Genomic DNA, 17,755 nt, shown 5'->3' with positions numbered 1-17,755 from the left:
AAGTCAAATATTTTTTGCTCGATTCTGTTCTCTGCTACTGACTTTACTTACAACGTTTTTATCACATTTCCTGATGAAGGTTCCTGCAAAATGGGGCAAGAGTCTGTTCGAATATGAAAAGATCCTGACTGTCTATCTATCTATTTATACCTACATAATCAATATATATATATATACTATATATATATATATATAGACTATATATATATATATATTTGTAAACAAAGTATTCTACATTCGGGGAAAGTGAAAGAAGAAAGCGAGCGCTAAATTTATTACCGTTTTAGTTTTCTGTAAAAGAAAACTATTGAGATGGCTCTTGTCTCCGTCCGCACTTTTTCTGTTCGGCCTTAGATCTTAAAAACTCCTGAGGCTAGAGGGCTGCAAATTGGTATGTTGATCATCCGCCCTCCAATCATCAAACGTATCAAATTGCAGCCCTCTGACCTCAGTAGTTTAAATTTTATTTAAGGTTAGAGTAAGCCCTCATCGTGTGTCTGGCAGTGCTATAAGTGCCAACAACACAGGCCACCACCCGGCCGTGGCTGAACGTTTTATGGACCACGGCTGATAGTTTCATGGGCCGTGGCTGAGCTTCATGCAGTATTATACGCTGGACAGAAAACTCTTTTGCGCAGTTTTTACTTGCTATTCTAAGGCATGATTCAGAGTAAAAAGACAAAAGACATTGCAGTTCGTAGTTTCACTTTCCTCGTGGACAGAAACTCTGTTTGTATTGAAATGACCTCGTCTTGATTTTCTCACGCCTTTTGGATATATGCACTACTTATCATCACCAGGCGCCTCAGATCCTGACAAGAAATAAAAACTTGGAAAGAGTTTCTTCATTCATTTCCCGTCTAGACTGCAGTTCTATCCAAAAGGTGTGATGGAATCGAGACGTGAAGCCTTTCTGACTAGCATTGATGCATATCAATGGTGTAAGTGATCCTTAAATTATCTCTCTACAGATATCACTATAGGAGATTCACATCACCCGTGCATCTGATGTCTAGGCCAGTCCCTTACGACGCTCCTGATTGGCTGTTGATAAGCCAATCACAGGGCTGGAAACTCTCAATCTCTCGAGAGAGTTCACATGGGCAGGATGTATGTTCCACCTCTCCTGAGGGATATTTTTTGAAAGACGTATCCCTCAGGAGAGGTGGCACACATCCTGCCTATGTGAACTCACTCGAGAGTCTCCAGCCATGTGATTGGCTTATCAACAGCCAATTAGGAGCTTCGTAAGGGACTGGCCTACACATCAGATGCACGGGTGATGTGAATCTACTGTAGCATTGGTGCCTATCGATGGTGAAAGTGACCTGTAATTTATCTCCTTAAAGATATCGCTAGTACACTCTTCCCTTTGGAGGCGGGGCTGTAAACTAAATATTGCCCTTTGATTTTCATTTGTATTTCGATGTGAGGATGCACTCGCCATGAATTCACCATCCTTGCTTCGTTCATCTGTAGCTAACTAACGACCATGTCCCAAAATTCACGGCTTTAACCAACGGAGAGAGGGGCCTTTATCCTGACATCTCTGTCCTCGACTCAAATTCGGATCCTGATCCAGGTCCTCTCGGTAATGAGGAGAGTAAGTGTATAGGAAGGATTCAGTTCGAATACACGCTGGTTTGGTCCCTGGGCTCAAGGGAGGCCTCCGGATATTCTTGGCAAATCAGGACTCAAGGGTTCCAGTGGATCGTTTATTCAAACATATTTATGGGATCGAGTGTGTTACTTGATTGTTCGATTTGACCAACCGGCACCAGGAAACCGAGGAGTCCGGAGTTCATTACGTTTTGGTTGTTGGTATTGATACACGAACAATAGATTCAAATACTGACTTAGTCAGAAAGAGAAAAACTACGAATTCCGTTACCAAATCGATTTGTAATGAAAACTTATAAATCCCACCATTCCTCCATCATTTCTGAGAGATGCCAGTCAAAAAAATGAGCCCCCATCATTTTCATAGGCTTAGGGCCACTTCATATAAGCAAAATCTGGAGCCTTCATCAACCCCCTCTCCCCCCCCCCCCCGCCCCCCATCCCACGAAATTATCTCCCTCATCTCACCCTGTTCCTTCTTCATCTAGCGTCCCATTTTCCCCCCGACCCCCGCCCTTCCCTCCCAGAGGCTCGTGCCTCCAGGAGGGTCGTAAAGAGTCATCTTTACGCCTCATATCGCCCACCAGAAACTAATTTGCTGAAGTGTTCCGTCATGGCGGGGTCGAATTCGACCTTTTTTTTTTCCTTTCTTCCTGGGGGCGGGTTTTCGGGGGTCGGGGGCGGGCCACCTAATTTTACATGATCTATGCGTATCCGGCAGCGGGTTTAGATGTGGCAGGTGGAATCACACCTAGATCGTGGACGGAATAATAACATTATAAATGAAGGATTGGACGAGAAAAGAACGGTAGGACTTACCTTGGATCTGGTAAAAGGCCGTCACGCCAACTCGGTCAGGGCAGTCGAAGGATATTGGTCCCTGTTTTGGGGGAGGGAAAGACGAGGCAGTTAGCACATGTGTTCCGCTGTATAGGGAGCATTGTTTGGGAATAAAGTGATTACGGGGGAAATGTCATTATTACGTACATGACAAAGTATGTAGGAAAGCATATGTACATATCTATCATGTATGTATGTATATATGTGTATGTGTGTGGTCGTACTTGCTGAAAATGACAGTATGATGTTAAAAAAATAAACATGAAATTAAATTGCCACATTGTAACCAGTCAAGAGAAAACTAACTACTTTCATAATCATAAATAACGACAAACACAACAAACTGAACAGCAACACAATGACAAGAACCCAAATCAATCAGAGACCGTTAGAAAAACAACGGAGAGGTTCAGAGGCTCTCGCTCGTCTTGATCTCGAGATTTTATTGCTCTGAAACTATCTCCTTAAAGATAGTTTCAGATAGCCCGCGCATCTGCGTTGACCGGCGGCGGAACTCTCTAGTTTAGTTAATATATAAAGTAGTATCTCCAGCTTCAATGGCCAATGAATTAGTGCTGTTGCTGGATCCATTCACCGCTGAGTATGGCTCCTGCTGAATGATTAGACCACTAATCCTATTCGTCTGAAGCTGTGTATCACAATAAAGCTCAAAGCAGCATCATAGAATACTACTTTAGGTTTCAATTATCTTTAAGTAAGACTGATTCTGTCATTTATACAGATACAATGAGTTTAAGCAGCCTTTTTTTTATACAATTCTCATAAAATAAAACTGATTCAGCAATATAAAATGATACATTGTTTAAACAGTGTTTTTTTTTTTCTTTTTGCAATTATCATAATGTAAAACTGTTCACCAATATCAAATGATGCACTGAGTTTACAAACAATTATTTTACAAAGTGGCTTGACTTCAAAAGCAAAAGTAAATAAGGAGAGTATGCAACTATCACATTTAATGACTAATTCAACAATTCAAATAGGTAGTCTGGATATATAATTATTTCTAAGAAATTATACCGGTATAAATATATGACACAATCTTTACTCTTCAACTATTCAGAATCGTACACTGCGCATAAAACTATCTTGAATTAAAGTTGAATCAACGACATACATGAGTGCCTGAAGTAAGATAAAATTATAAATAAGAGCTAATTTAATGCACACAGGGTGTACTCTTAACTATAAATTAAGACCGCATCAGTACAAATTTGTACCGCAACGAATATATCCCTTCTCCCAGCATTGATAACCACTTTTGTTGGGACGCCATTCAACTGAGCGTAATCCCTCCTTCCACATCCCATGATTCCTAATCCTGGAATTTGATATCTTTCCAGGTCTGTCATTTCTTTGGGGCTGAGCCCTACTACTTTGCTAACCCCCTCCACATTTCATTTTTGTTATGCAGGTAATGATATTAGTTTGCTAAGACTGTCATCTTGTTTTTACTGTAGAGGCTGATGGCTTTAGCAACTTGATGTTCATACCTGCCTATCCAGGCGTTAGGAAAACAACAAAAAGAAAGGCGTTAGGGAAATTTATGATGATTTCCTGGATTTGCGAGCACTGTGGCAGTGAACTGTGTATGATCGCTTAAATCGGGACGACTGAGCTGTGCTCTCTCTCTCTCTCTCTCTCTCTCTCTCTTTCTTATACACAAACACACGCTCAATCTCTCTATCTTATACACAAACACACGCACACACATATACACAAAAATACAGAATTAATCTTATCTTCATACACGAGGAAGCCTTAATCGCTTGCAATGTATATGCATAAAATACGTATAAAATTTATATATTATATATTATATATATATATATATATATATATATATATATATATAGATCAGTAGGGCAGTGGAAACAGCCTGGTACATAAGAACATCTTTATTACTGACGAGATTTCGAGACAACAAGTCTCATTTTCAAGGCTATAATAATAGAATAATTGTTGTAGATTATGAAAACAAATAAATTATACAAAAATCTCTTTAAAGCCAAATTTACATAGGGTAGATTCGTCATTGCTGGAGGTACCAACCTATATAGAAGGGCGATTGGAATGAGGGCAGGTAAAAAGCAAAGAAGACGGTCACGACAGGTAGAGATGGGTGGAGGAGTTTTGGGCATTCAACAATGGTAGGTACTGTCTGTTTGATAGTTAGTGATTCCAGAATAGATAGTGCTAGCTCGGAAGAGGCCCTTGTTATGATTTTAAATTGATTGTATTCAGTGTTACTCCCACATTTATTGGCATGCTCTCTTAATCCAGAATTTTCGAATATTTGGTTTTAAAGAGATTTTTGTATAACTTATTTGTTTTTATAATCTACAACATTTATTCTTTTATTACAGCTTTGAAAATGAGACTTTTTGTCTTGAAATCTCGTCACTAGTAAAGATCTGATCTTTATATATATATATATATATATATTATATATATATATATATATATATATATATATATATATATATATATATATTTAACCGATTGGATTCGTTTTCCCTTTTGCAATGCTCTCTGCATTCGAAAGAAGGTAATTTTATGGCAATACGCCAAAGGTGTAAGGACCAATTATTATTCTGAAAAGGATCGTGCTTCCGTGGAACATTTCAACGGATCGAGACTTCCCTTGTGTAAAAGGATAAGAATTCTGTGTGTGTGAGAGAGAGATGAGAGTGAGAGAGTGAGAAAGGAGGAGAGAGAGAGAGAGAGATGAGAGAGAGAGACGAGAGAAGGAGAGAGAGAGAGAGAGAGAGAGAGAGAGAAGAGAGAGAGAGGATTTGAGAGGAAGAGAGAGAATTCTCTCTCTTTCCTTCTCACTTCAAGCCAATTACTTCACCGCTCAACTCGCCCTTTACCAGCACCCGAACCGGTTGGTTCCCCTACCGGCAAAATGAAAGGAAAGGTTACCTGTTAGGCTTTTCCCTGGTCCAATTTCCCCTCGGGACCCCTCACAAGTCGCTTCCTGAGGGATTCCCTATTCTAATCGTTACGTCATCCCCTGGGTAAACGGAACTCTTCATTAGAGTCGATTTCACAAATTCATTTTATGTAATTCTATCCTGTTTTCAAAAATCTATTTGACTAGGGTTATGGTTATTCTGATACTTAGTTTCATTTCAAATTTTTTCTACTGATTTCTAGTTGAGTATAGCTTAGTTTAACCAGCTGATTAATAGCCCTACTAGAGCTGGCCGGAAAGATTAGATTCCTTTTTTATTTATGTGGCTAGGAACCAATTGGGTTACTCAGCAACGGGACCTACAGCTTAATGTGGGATCCGAACAAACCCCATTATATCGAGAAACGGATTTGTAATCACCAGAGATATATTCCTCTGGTTCCGCATTGGCAGCAGCGGGGAGCGAACTTTGGCTACCAAATTGATAGGCGGGTACGCAAAACCACTCGTCCAGTGAGGAACTACCGATTTATAGTACTTGAATTGAGCCAATAATTCTATTTAATATACTTTTGGTTAGGGATACATCAGTCTCGATGGGTGGTAGGGTTTGACCAAGGTATATAGCCTTATTCTATATACCTTGGCTTTGACTAAGCTGGTCTTGTGCCAGAACGGTGAGGTATGCGAGGTCAACAATGAGAAATTTAACATTATCATATTTTCAATGTTTCTACGATTAGTGTTATTGTTCTTTAAGGTCCCCAATAATATACTGATGTAAGCAGTAGTAAAATATTAAAAAAACTCTGTAAAAGTTGGAGATCTGACTACGAGGGCAGCCATTCTTGACATTTTTGTCTTGTTTACCTTCATATATTTTATGTTAAATTGTTCATTGACTGAAGATGAACCCAGGGTAGGGTTCGAAAGCTTTTACATAGTTTTATAAAGTTTTTACTACTGCTTCCATTAGTACATTATTGGGGACCTTAAAAAACATTACTTGTGCCCTCGTAATTGAGATTGCTACCCATTAGTGTTATTGTTTTTATTGCCATTTCAGTCAAGTGCCCCATCTCCTTCACACTTATTTGCTGAATGGGTCGGTGGTGTTCGGTTCAACACCGGACTGGCTTATGCCCGCTCAGGACGTTCTCCAGAGGCCTAGTGTGTCCCTCTGTACTGGGTCCAATTGATAAAGTTTTTAAAAATTCTTAGTTAATTTTTTGGGGGATCACAAACACAAAATCAATGACGCAGTTATTCTGAAGTCTACTTCCACATTACTGTCCACTTATTTATTAATCCCCTCACTTGAAGGGAATCACATTTGGTTGAATTTGTTTACTTATTTGTCGTGTGGATTTTCACGAATCTTTGACCATAGGTGGTCTACGGAACTGACAATAGGTGGCTAGATTTTGGGTGATTTGGGAATGTTATTTAATTAATTATCTATTAATTTTACAGTTTTAAGTCTCAGGAAAGTACTACATATAAGCACCCTCGTTCCTTTTTGACGTTACGCTCTATTTACTATTTCTTGAAGGAAATAATTTCTTGACTTATATGAGGGTGATTTTCAAACCAGCCACCATTCTCGAATTTTTATCTATATATTTTTACATTTCTAAGTCTCAGGAAAGTACATATAAGCACCCACGTCCCTTCTTGACGTTACGCTCTATTTGCTATTTCTTGAAGGAACATTTTGACTATGGTACTACTTATCCAAAAAATGTCTTGACTATATGAAGGTGATTTTCAAACCAGCCACCATTCTCGAATTCAAAATGAATCTTTCTTGTCGCCCATCAGCTTGAAAAATGAGTGGAATGAAATCAGTGAATGTCAACACTCGTCGCCTTCCGTTTCATCACGCTGACCCCCTAATAAGGATATCGTTGACTCTGGGGCCCGACGGCCCCTAATTAATCTTAACGATGTCTCGTGAAACTTAATAATCTGACGCTTGGCAAACTATTGCAAAACACAAGATGGAAATTAATATACATTCATGAATTGCTAATCAATACGTGTCACTAATAACTATGTCAGCATTCATAAGTGTGCGCATGTGGCTAACAAAATGAATACAATAGACATAGTTATATGACCGAGCACCTGCGCACGCAAGCACACAAACACAGACACATAAATAAACATATATATATATAATTATATAATATAAATATATATATAGATATAATATATATATATGTATATATTAAAGGCATAGATAATATAATATTATATATACAATAGAAATAATAAATATTAATATATATATATATAATATATATTATATATATATTATTAATGGTTATGGTGTGTGTGTGGTTGGATAACTACGCGGAAAACATATTTTTAATCAAATTCAACGACATTGATTCTTCTTCAGGCGAGGCTTACCAAAACAGGTATATTCCATAAAGAATAGAAAAACATCATCAATAGTTACATTTACGGGATACTGTAACCCAAGGATGGATAAGGCCACAAACGGAGACAGTTACAGGCATTCAGACACTTACTGAAGGATAGGCGGAAACCAGTTGGACAGGCAGTAGTGCACATGTAAATACAAAAATAAAGTAGATATAAACAGAAAATTTTCCAGAAAAAGAACAGCCAAGAAAAGGCGGACACTGACTGCCTCTAAGGCCCCGTCCACACGGTCGAGCTTTGCTCAACAAACTTTGTTCAATGTGACGTCAGAAGCGGGACGCTGTATCTCCGCTTCTGACGTCACATCGAACAAAGTTCGTCGATCACAGCTCGAGTGTGTGGGGTATAGAAAGAAAGTGGACGATCCGCCCTCCACCAAAAAGGACAGAAAAACAACTGAGACAGGGAAACTATAGTAGATTCCATTAACCGTGCATTTAATGTCTAGGCCAGTCCCTTACAAACGCTCCTGATTGGCTCTTGAGAGTTCACATAGGTAGGATGTATGTTCCACCTCTCCTGAAAGACGCACATCCCTCAGGGTGGGACATAGATCCTACTCATGTGAACTTTCTCGAGAGACTGAGTGTTCACCCTGTGAATGGCTTATCAACAACCAATCAGGAGCTGTTGATGTGAATCTGCTATAGTCGACAGGTAAGACTAACTGACAGGAAGACACGGAAACTCACCGACACCCCTCGAAATCTGAGTCTCTGCATCGTCTCCAGAATCCTGTCCGCCATGTCCTCTCGCGAGTAGTCGAAGCTGGTCAGGCTAAACTCGCCTGGGCGGTGCGGCGACTCCCACGGTTGCTGCTCCTGCTGCTGTTGCTGCTGCTGTTCCTGAAGCTGTTCACTCTGCGGTTTCTCTTGTTTCTTGCGAAGTTTCTCTAACCTCCCTAGTATCCTGGGTGGGTGAAAAGAATGATCTTTCATTACTAGTTTGCACGATCACTTTTGGGCACAAATGCACGGGGCATACACAGATACAGATCAGTATGCTACGAAATTTAAGCTGTCAAACCAATCACTGGGGGGCTCAGGAGGTGGAAAGAGGGAATTTGAGTGGTTGGACAGCAAGATAAAGAGACCCAGAACTTACAGAAGAGGAAGTCAAAGGATATGAAGGGGGAACAGGAAGAAAACACTACAACTGGATTAAGAAGAAGTAGTTGGAGATGTTGGAGGATACAAGACAAGAAAGGAAGTAGTAAAAAATTAGAAAGCACCGCTGTAAATACCCATTAGTATTGACTACAATGCTCCACATGAGGTGCACAGTACATGATAGGATTGTAGGCTTGTTTTTGAGAACTACATCATCGAAAATTCATGGAGGAAGAAGTTAAACACACAAAAATGAGTTCCATACTCAGAATGGCTCATAGAAGGAGGTAATAAGGAGGCGAAAGAAATTTTTCTGTTAAAAATTGGAAAGAAATGGAATGAAGTAGGTACAAAACTGTGTAAGAGAGGTGATATATTTTAGTAACAAATAAGCGGAAACGAAAGGAAAGAAACCGAAGAAGAAAGGGGCCGGGGTTTACATAATTCCAAGTGTGGTCTTTCTTACCTCGGGAAGACTGGGACCCAAATCTAGATTTAGGTAAAAAGGAACACACAGTAGTGACAAACATACAAGACAGAATGATGAATTAGTTAAATGTTTCTGAGAAAAAAAAACAGGATGAATTTCAAAGCCAGCAAATTAGTCAACAAAAGAGATAGCACTTGAAAACCAAGAGGATTCGAAGGGACACTGATCAACTAGCTACCCACAGTAAAGGTAAACAAAACATTCCCCATCATTAGATAATATCAGCGACACATTTAATTTAGTTCTACAACAGAGTCAAGCATATTAGATTTGGTCAGAAGGTTAAATGAAGTACCATAGCATAAGGACCGTGAGAGAGGGACAACTGAAAATCTCCCGATTCAAAGAAGGCAAAGGACGAGCAAGACCCTTGGAGCTGTGCAAGGAACTGTGGAAGAGATCAAGGCCCTACAATGTTAGACATAAAACCAAGAGGTCGCCGAGCAGAGGGTCACATCCTATGGATACTCCCCAAGAGGCCAGCGAGAGATATTGCGAACTAAGATCGGTATTTTGTTTATAAAATGCTCTTCAGTAAAAATGAGATAACAAGGACTTCGACCCGCAGATTCCACTGAACGGGTCCTTTTCTCCAAATGACTCATAAAATTGATATATGACATTTCCTCTACTTGGATTTTCATTTACATATTCCACTCCCCTTTCATTCACTCCCCTTCCTCTATTCCCTCTTTATCTCCTCTTCTCTTGACCCAGCGAACAAAGCAATCAAACGACCCAAATGAAAACCTACCTGGAAATGAGAGGGAACTCATCTCAGTTATCAGAATTCCGCGACCTTAGATTTCTCTGTCTGCAAGAGCGTGCCTAAGTGCTCGCCTCAATTCAAGTCTCCGCCAGGAGTGGGTATGAACGAATATATACTCTTGACGCAAGTTCTATTACATATATCTCAAATATATATAACTATATATATATTAATATATTATATATCTATATATATATAGATATATATATATATATGATATTATTATATATATATATATATGCAGGATGCAACCCGGAACCCTACACTATAAAAACCATAAAGTCGAATAGGATGACTGTTATAGACACCCCAAAATAAAAAGAAAGAAAAAAAAAATAATAATAAAAAAAGCTGATAGTAGATTTGAGTCTTGAAATTACGAGACAAATCCACAGTTATGTAAATGTACATATTTCTTAATGATAAAACTGATAGGAAAGCTTCCGGGAATCTGTTTGGGTCCCCTTTTCAACCGAACAGATTCCAAAAGCCATACGTACATTTGCATCATAAAATATGTGTACATATTAAATAATAATAATAATAATAACTAATAATAATAATAATAATAATAATAATAAATAATAATAATAATAAGGAATGATAACAGCGGCACAATATCAGGCCCTAAGAACCAGATATGTTCAAAGAACGATAGATGGAAATAACATCTCTCCTATATGTAGGAAGTGCAATACGAAAAATGAAACCATAAACTACATAGCAAGCAAATGTTCGGCACTTGCACAGTACCAGTACAAAAAGAGGCATAATTCAGTAGCAAAAGCCCTCCACTGGAGCCTGTGCAAGAAACATCAGCTACCTTGCAGTAATAAGTGGTATGATCACCAACCTGAAGGAGTGATAGAAAACGATCAGGCAAAGATCCTCTGGGACTATGGTATCAGAACAGATAGGGTGATACGTGCAAATAAACCCACACGTGACGTTGATTGACAAAATCAAGAAGAAAGTATCACTCATTGATGTCGCAATACCATGGGACCACCAGAGTTGAAGAGAAAGAGCGGGAAAAAATGGATAAGTATCAAGACCTGAAAATAGAAATAAGAAGGATATGGGATATGGCAGTAGAAATTGTACCCATAATCATAGGAGCACTAGGCACGATCCCAAGATCCCTGAAAAGGAATCTGGAAAAATTAAGAGGCTGGAATAGCTCCAGGACTCATGCAGAAAAGTGTGATCCTAGAAACGGCGCACATAGAAAGAAAAGTGATGGACTCCTAAGGAATCAGGATGCAACCCGGAGCCCCACACTATAAATACCACCCAGTCGAATTGGATGACCATGATAGACCTCCCAAAAAAAAAAAAAAAAAAAAAAACCAAAAAAAAAAAAAAAAAAAAAAAAAAAAAAAAAAAAAAAAAAAAAATTTGTTTTGTTTTGGGGGGTGGGGGTGGTGGGGGGGTCTATCACGGTCCTCCAATTCGACTGGGTGGTATTTATAGTGTAGGTTCCGGGTTGCATCCTGCCTCCTTAGGAGTCCATCACTTTTCTTTCTATGTGCGCCGTTTCTAGGATCACACTCTTCTGCATGAGTCCTGGAGCTACTTCAGCCTCTAGTTTTTCCAGATTCTTTTTCAGGGATCTTGGATCGTGCCTAGTGTTCCTATGATTATGGGTACAATTTCTACTGCCATATCCCATATCCTTCTTATTTCTATTTTCAGTCTTGATACTTATCCATTTTTTTCCCTTTTCCTTTCTCTTCAACTCTGGTGTCCCATGGTATTGCGACATCAATGAGTTTGAGATACTTTCTTGATTTTGTCAATCAACGTCACCTCTGGTCTATTTGCACGTATCACCCTATCTGTTCTGATACCATAGTCCCAGAGGATCTTTGCCTGATCGTTTTCTATCACTCCTTCAGGTTGGTGCTCGTACCACTTATCACTGCAAGGTAGCTGGTGTTTCTTGCACAGGCTCCAGTGGAAGGCTTTTGCTACTGAATCATTCCTCTTTTTGTACTGGTTCTGTGCAAGTGCCGGAGATTCGCTTCCTATGTGGTTTATGGTTTCATTTTTCGCATTGCACTTCCCTGCATATAGGAGAGATGTTATTTCCGTCTATCGCTCTTTGAACATATCTGGTTCTTAGGGCCTGATCTTGTGACGCTGTTATCATTCCTTCAGTTTCCTTCTTTAGCTCTTCCTCAGTAGCCATTGCCACGTGTCATCGCTGTCTCATAATATATATATATATATATATATATATATATATATATATATATATATATATATATATATATATATATATATATATATTGTCTGTGGATTGAGTGTTAAAAGTTTGTTTCATCTGAAGAAACAAGACTACAGTCCCGATAACATCCACCTTTCCATTGAAGTATATACAATAACCCCACATTATCAGCTGCAAACTTCCAAAACAAGCCCTGCACAGCAAACTGAAAATAACCTTTCTTTACTCAGACTTTTTCCAGCAGTAAATTTTCAAAAATTTCAGAAATGGAGCAGAGATCTTCCAAGCGCCTTTTTCGATGGTTTTACACAAAGCTACGCAAGGGTGCCGAAGAGACGATCGTTTAAATCCCCTAACTGATTCTCAGTGACTGCACTGCGCACTGCGACTCTATCCTGGTCATACAGTAATGGGAAGCGCTGGGTGTAAAAATGCTTGTCACAAATACGTTTTCTGGCTAATCTTTTCGCTATTCTCATCCGTTGAAACAATAAAACCTTGGAACAAGAGTCAGTTACCGAGTCTAAAATTAAACCGTTATAGCCAGAATTTTGTTTCGTTGAACGAGCGGTTTTCACGCTCGGCCACCAATCCGGTGGTCCGAAGTTCGATTCTCGGCCCGGCCAACGCAGAATCAGAGGAATTTATTTCTGGTGACAGAATATCATTCGATATAATGTGGTTCGGATCCCACAATAAGATGTAGGTCCCGTTCCTAGGTGATAAATTGGTTCCCAGCCACGTAAAAATATCTAATCCTTTGGGCCAGCCCTAGGAGAGCTGTTAATCAGCTCAGTGGTCTGGTTAAAGTAAGATAGGCTTAACTTTTTTATCTAATGCTTTTTTTCCTTCAGGAATACCTACAGAAGTTGGTATTCTTTTGGTTTTCAACTAACATTTTGGGATGAGGTTGCTAGCTCAGACAACGGATTCTCACGAGCTGAATCGCAAAAAAAATATGAGGGATTTCTGGTGTGTTAACCCTCCTATAGTAGATTCACATTAACTGTGCATTTGATGTCTAGGCCAGTCCCTTACGAGGCTCGTGATTGGCTGTTGATAAGCCAATCACACGACTGGACACTCTCAGTCTCTCGAGAGAGTTCACAGAAGGCAGGATGTATGTTCCACCTCTCCTTGGGGATACTTTTGAAAGCCGTATCCTCAGGAGAGCTGGAACATAGATCCTACCCATGTGAACTCTCTCGAGAGACTGAGAGTTTCCAGCCAATCAGGAGCGTCGTAAGGGACTGGCCTAGACATCAAATGCACGGTTGATGGGAATCTACTATAGTAGAGATTAGGCTTAACGTTCGTCGGACTCACATGCAAACGTTTTGCTTCCGTCTGCTCTACCTATGCATACATCAATAGAACATTCATGTGCTACTTAGATGAATACAGGGACGCATCATGGAAGAGATCAGGTGTGACTAAATAAATTGTAAAGCCAACACTTGGAAGTCGACGAAAGCTCTCGGAGCAGCGTCCCCTGGTGGCACGTGACCGAGTGGGACTGGGATCCGGCATTAAACTAAGTTTCAATAGTGCAACTGTATAACAATACCATTATTTCAGCAATGCGTTTCCTGGGTAACGCTGATTCAAAATCATACAAAATTCTGAAAGACGTGAACAAAATGAGGGGTGAGCACGTTTCGTGTCCAAGTCTGCTTTATATTTGTAGTGATCTTCTATACAAAGAGCTGTCATAATTATGTTGCATGAGGATCGTTTATCCTGGGGAAGTGACTACTTTTCAATGTATTACTGTCGTATAACTCTCTATCTTATTAATAAAACCTTTAATAATGATGGTAATTCCATGAGTTATGTATTAACTGTGATGAAAATGGATCAATGAAGTGGAGCGACAGTCATTACAAATTTAAGCAGCACTGACTCGGGCTATGAACAGAAATTCTGCGGGGAAATGATGGTTACTGTGCAGCATACCTGCGCACATAATGCCCAGAACCCTTCTACAATACTATCAATTTAGATACCTACCTGGAGTACCAATGAACAGCACGTCGGCCCCCAATCTTCCCTATAGACACCACCTCATTAACTAACATTTTCTCAGCCTCCCCGTCATCTTTCCTCCCCAAAATGTCTGAAATATAGAATCTATTACTCACTCCCAACAACCCTTATTTCTGTGTTCCATATTTTCCCTTCTGACCACATCATCATCATCGTTCTGTACCTGAATATCTCGCCCTCTCAACTATTCCTCCTCCATATACACTATAGGCAGACAAGTAAGTCTCAACAGTTGAGCTATTCTCATTCACACTCAACATATAGGCTACCTTTACTTCCATGAATACACACATACACACCACACATATACGTATATATATATACACAAACATACATATATATAGTATATAGCTAATCTTTCATTCACGAATTTTCAAAAGTAGATGCTGGATGTTCCTTTAATATCTTACTACAATGATCAGTTACTACCTTTTGCTAAACTCGAAACATCTTTGTAATTTTACTGTTTTTAGAGTCTGCTCACCTAAAAGCCTTTCAAATGATTTACGGTCTCTTCAAAGCTTTTCCAGTACCAGAATGTGGTTTGGCCACTTGAAAACCAAAGTGGAACCACTTGTAAACATTAGGCGACTTAACAACCTTCCACAACCAAAACTTGTTTACTTAAAACCTTTCAATTACTGCTTTGTCTACTCAAGAAACTTTGAAAGTTATACTGATTTACTTAACTTTCCAAATCATGATTTTGTTTTACATAAAAACCTTTCAAAAGTGTTTAATTTCTATGAAAATTTCATAAATCAGTTATTAGCTAATGAATTTTCAGCCTGACAACCCTGAACCTTTAGAAAATCAAGTTTTGTTCTCTCATCAAGACTCCTTTGCAAGCGAGTTTCTGTACAACGTTTAATGTTGTATGAGACTCTCAGCCACGGCCCATAAAACCTTCAGCCACGGCCGGTGGTGAACAACGTTGTTGGACGCTATAGCGATGCCAGACGTACGATCATGGCTAACTTTACCCTTAAATCAAATAAATGCTACCTAAGTCAGAGAGCTGCAATTTGGTATGTTTTGATGATTGGAGTGTGGATGACCAACATATACCAATTTGCAGCCCTCTAGCCTCAGTGGTTTGTAAGATCTGAGGGCGGACGGAAAAGTGCGGACGGACTGACAAATAACCATCTCAGTGGTTTCTTTTATAGAAAACTAAAAAAAAAAATAAAATAAAAATAAAATTAAAATAAAGAAAAACCCCTTTTTGTGACAGGAATGTCACTTTTAAAATCCTTGGTGTTCCTTACCATGACATCGTAGGTTTTGAGTGGCGTTGCCAGACTGGTGGTGACCCCCGTTGCACTGTTGCTGTTCAGAGAGAGAGAAACAAAGTGAAGATGACAACATACTGTACGGAATTCCGAATAACGCTTTAATTTCATTAAGGTTCATTTTATAATTGGTACGAATCCTAATCAGATACAAAAAAATAACCGGATGGGCAAAGAATACTAATTATTATTATAATAATGATCGACACATGGAAATAAGGAATAATGAATGGAGGACCTCATAATAATAGTGCCTAAACAACAACAATAAAAATGTGGACATAGAAAAAATTACAACAATGGTGTTAATCAACACATAGAGAATTAACAATTAGGAAAATGATAAATACAAAATGATTTAAACAAAGAACACACAATAATTACTAGACAAAAAATAGCAGCGAGAACTAGGATTATAATATATACGAGAACTAGGATTAAATATAATAACATGGCAAAAAAGGCAATATTAATATATAATAATAATAATCTTGGAACATCCTCTTTTAAACATACTCTGTTAAAAGAATGGCTGTGCTTAACGAATTAATTTCATATGACAATAGTTTGTCATATAAAATTAATTCGCTAAACACAGCCATTCTTTGTAACACAATAATAATAATAATAATAATAATAATAATAATAATAATAATAATAATAATAATACACATACTAGCATGAGTCTTGAAATAGAGACACAAATGCACAGTTATGCAAATGTACATATATTTAAAGATAAATGTGTACAGATAGCTTCCGGGAATCTGTTTCGATTCCCATTTTCAATCGAACAGAATCCCGAAAGCTCTCTGTACAGATTTATATTTAAATAATAATAATAATAATAATATAATAATAATAATAATAATACACATACTAGCATGAGTCTTGAAATAGAGACACAAATGCACAGTTATGCAAATGTACATATATTTAAAGATAAATGTGTACAGATAGCTTCCGGGAATCTGTTCGATTCCCATTTTCAATCGAACAGAATCCCGAAAGCTCCCTGTACAGATTTATTTATATAAATAATCATAATAATAATAATAATAATAATAATAATAATAATAATAATAATACTATTATTATGTGGCGCCGTGGAGGAGTGGGTTAGGTCGTCAATAGACTTAAGTCAAGTTAAGCAACATTGGGGCTGGTCAGTCGTTGGATGGGTGACCGCTCTCCTCCGGCGTTGATTCCTTGGGAAAGGATCTTTACCATAATTTCCTCAGTCTACTCAGCTGTAAATGAGTACCTATCCCTGATTGGGGTAGGGTTCCAGCTATGGGTTAAATAGCAAAACTCAGCAATGATGGAAGGAAAGAAATGAAGAATTAAACGACAACGACGTAAATGGAACCTCTGGCAATAGAGGAGCTTCGTCGCCGGCAACCAGGTATTCAACCCAATTGTAGGGGAAGACGGTCAGGTACTTAGAGGTCGTCATCCAGCAACTGATCACCACAACGACAGTAATCAACAGCCTGAGATTGGAGCTACAGAGGCAAAAAAAAAGGAAGAAATGGACAAGAGAAGAAAATAAGGAAATATGGAGATGCTACATCAGAAGCAACCCGACGGAGAGAGGATATAGAAGAAGATTGGTAACATCTGGAATGAGAGGAATAACACCCCCCAAACAGAGCAGAGGCTGGCAGACCAAGTAAGGAACATAAAGAAAAAGAACTGGCTCTCCCCAACAGAAAGAGAAGAACTGGAAAGGGAAATGTCACACGACAACGAATTACACGAAGACGAACTGAGAGACGATGCCACAGAAGACGACAGGGAGGATGAGGTATCAAAAACAACGACACACGAAGAAAACACCGACGAAGTAACAGAGAGGACGGAATGGGTAGAAAAGATTAGACAATGGATGGAGCCAGATACAGAGAGAACAAAGATCCCCTCCATGAAAGCCTACAACACCAAGAAATTAAGGGAGAAAACAAGTGAGG

The 17,755-nt window shown here is 38.8% G+C and overlaps 2 protein-coding genes across 2 annotated transcripts in view; one reads left to right on the top strand and one right to left on the bottom strand.

The window, feature by feature from the left end:
- The window catches only part of LOC135196983 (uncharacterized), a 568,012-nt gene that overhangs the window by 350,717 nt on the left and 199,540 nt on the right, over window positions 1-17,755 (top strand). The window lies entirely within an intron of this gene.
- LOC135197329 (uncharacterized) lies at window positions 784-15,803 on the bottom strand. Its single transcript, XM_064224471.1, has 4 exons — window positions 15,762-15,803; window positions 8,542-8,758; window positions 2,440-2,500; window positions 784-812 (listed from the first exon to the last, which is right to left on the bottom strand). Exons 1-4 carry the CDS (start codon window positions 15,767-15,769, stop codon window positions 784-786), a joined length of 315 nt encoding a protein of 104 aa, XP_064080541.1. The 5' UTR covers window positions 15,770-15,803.

This window comes from Macrobrachium nipponense, chromosome 18 (genome assembly GCF_015104395.2).
Source record: "Macrobrachium nipponense isolate FS-2020 chromosome 18, ASM1510439v2, whole genome shotgun sequence".
Classification (NCBI taxonomy): Eukaryota; Metazoa; Arthropoda; class Malacostraca; order Decapoda; family Palaemonidae; genus Macrobrachium; species Macrobrachium nipponense.
This window is presented reverse-complemented; position numbering and strand designations above follow the sequence as displayed.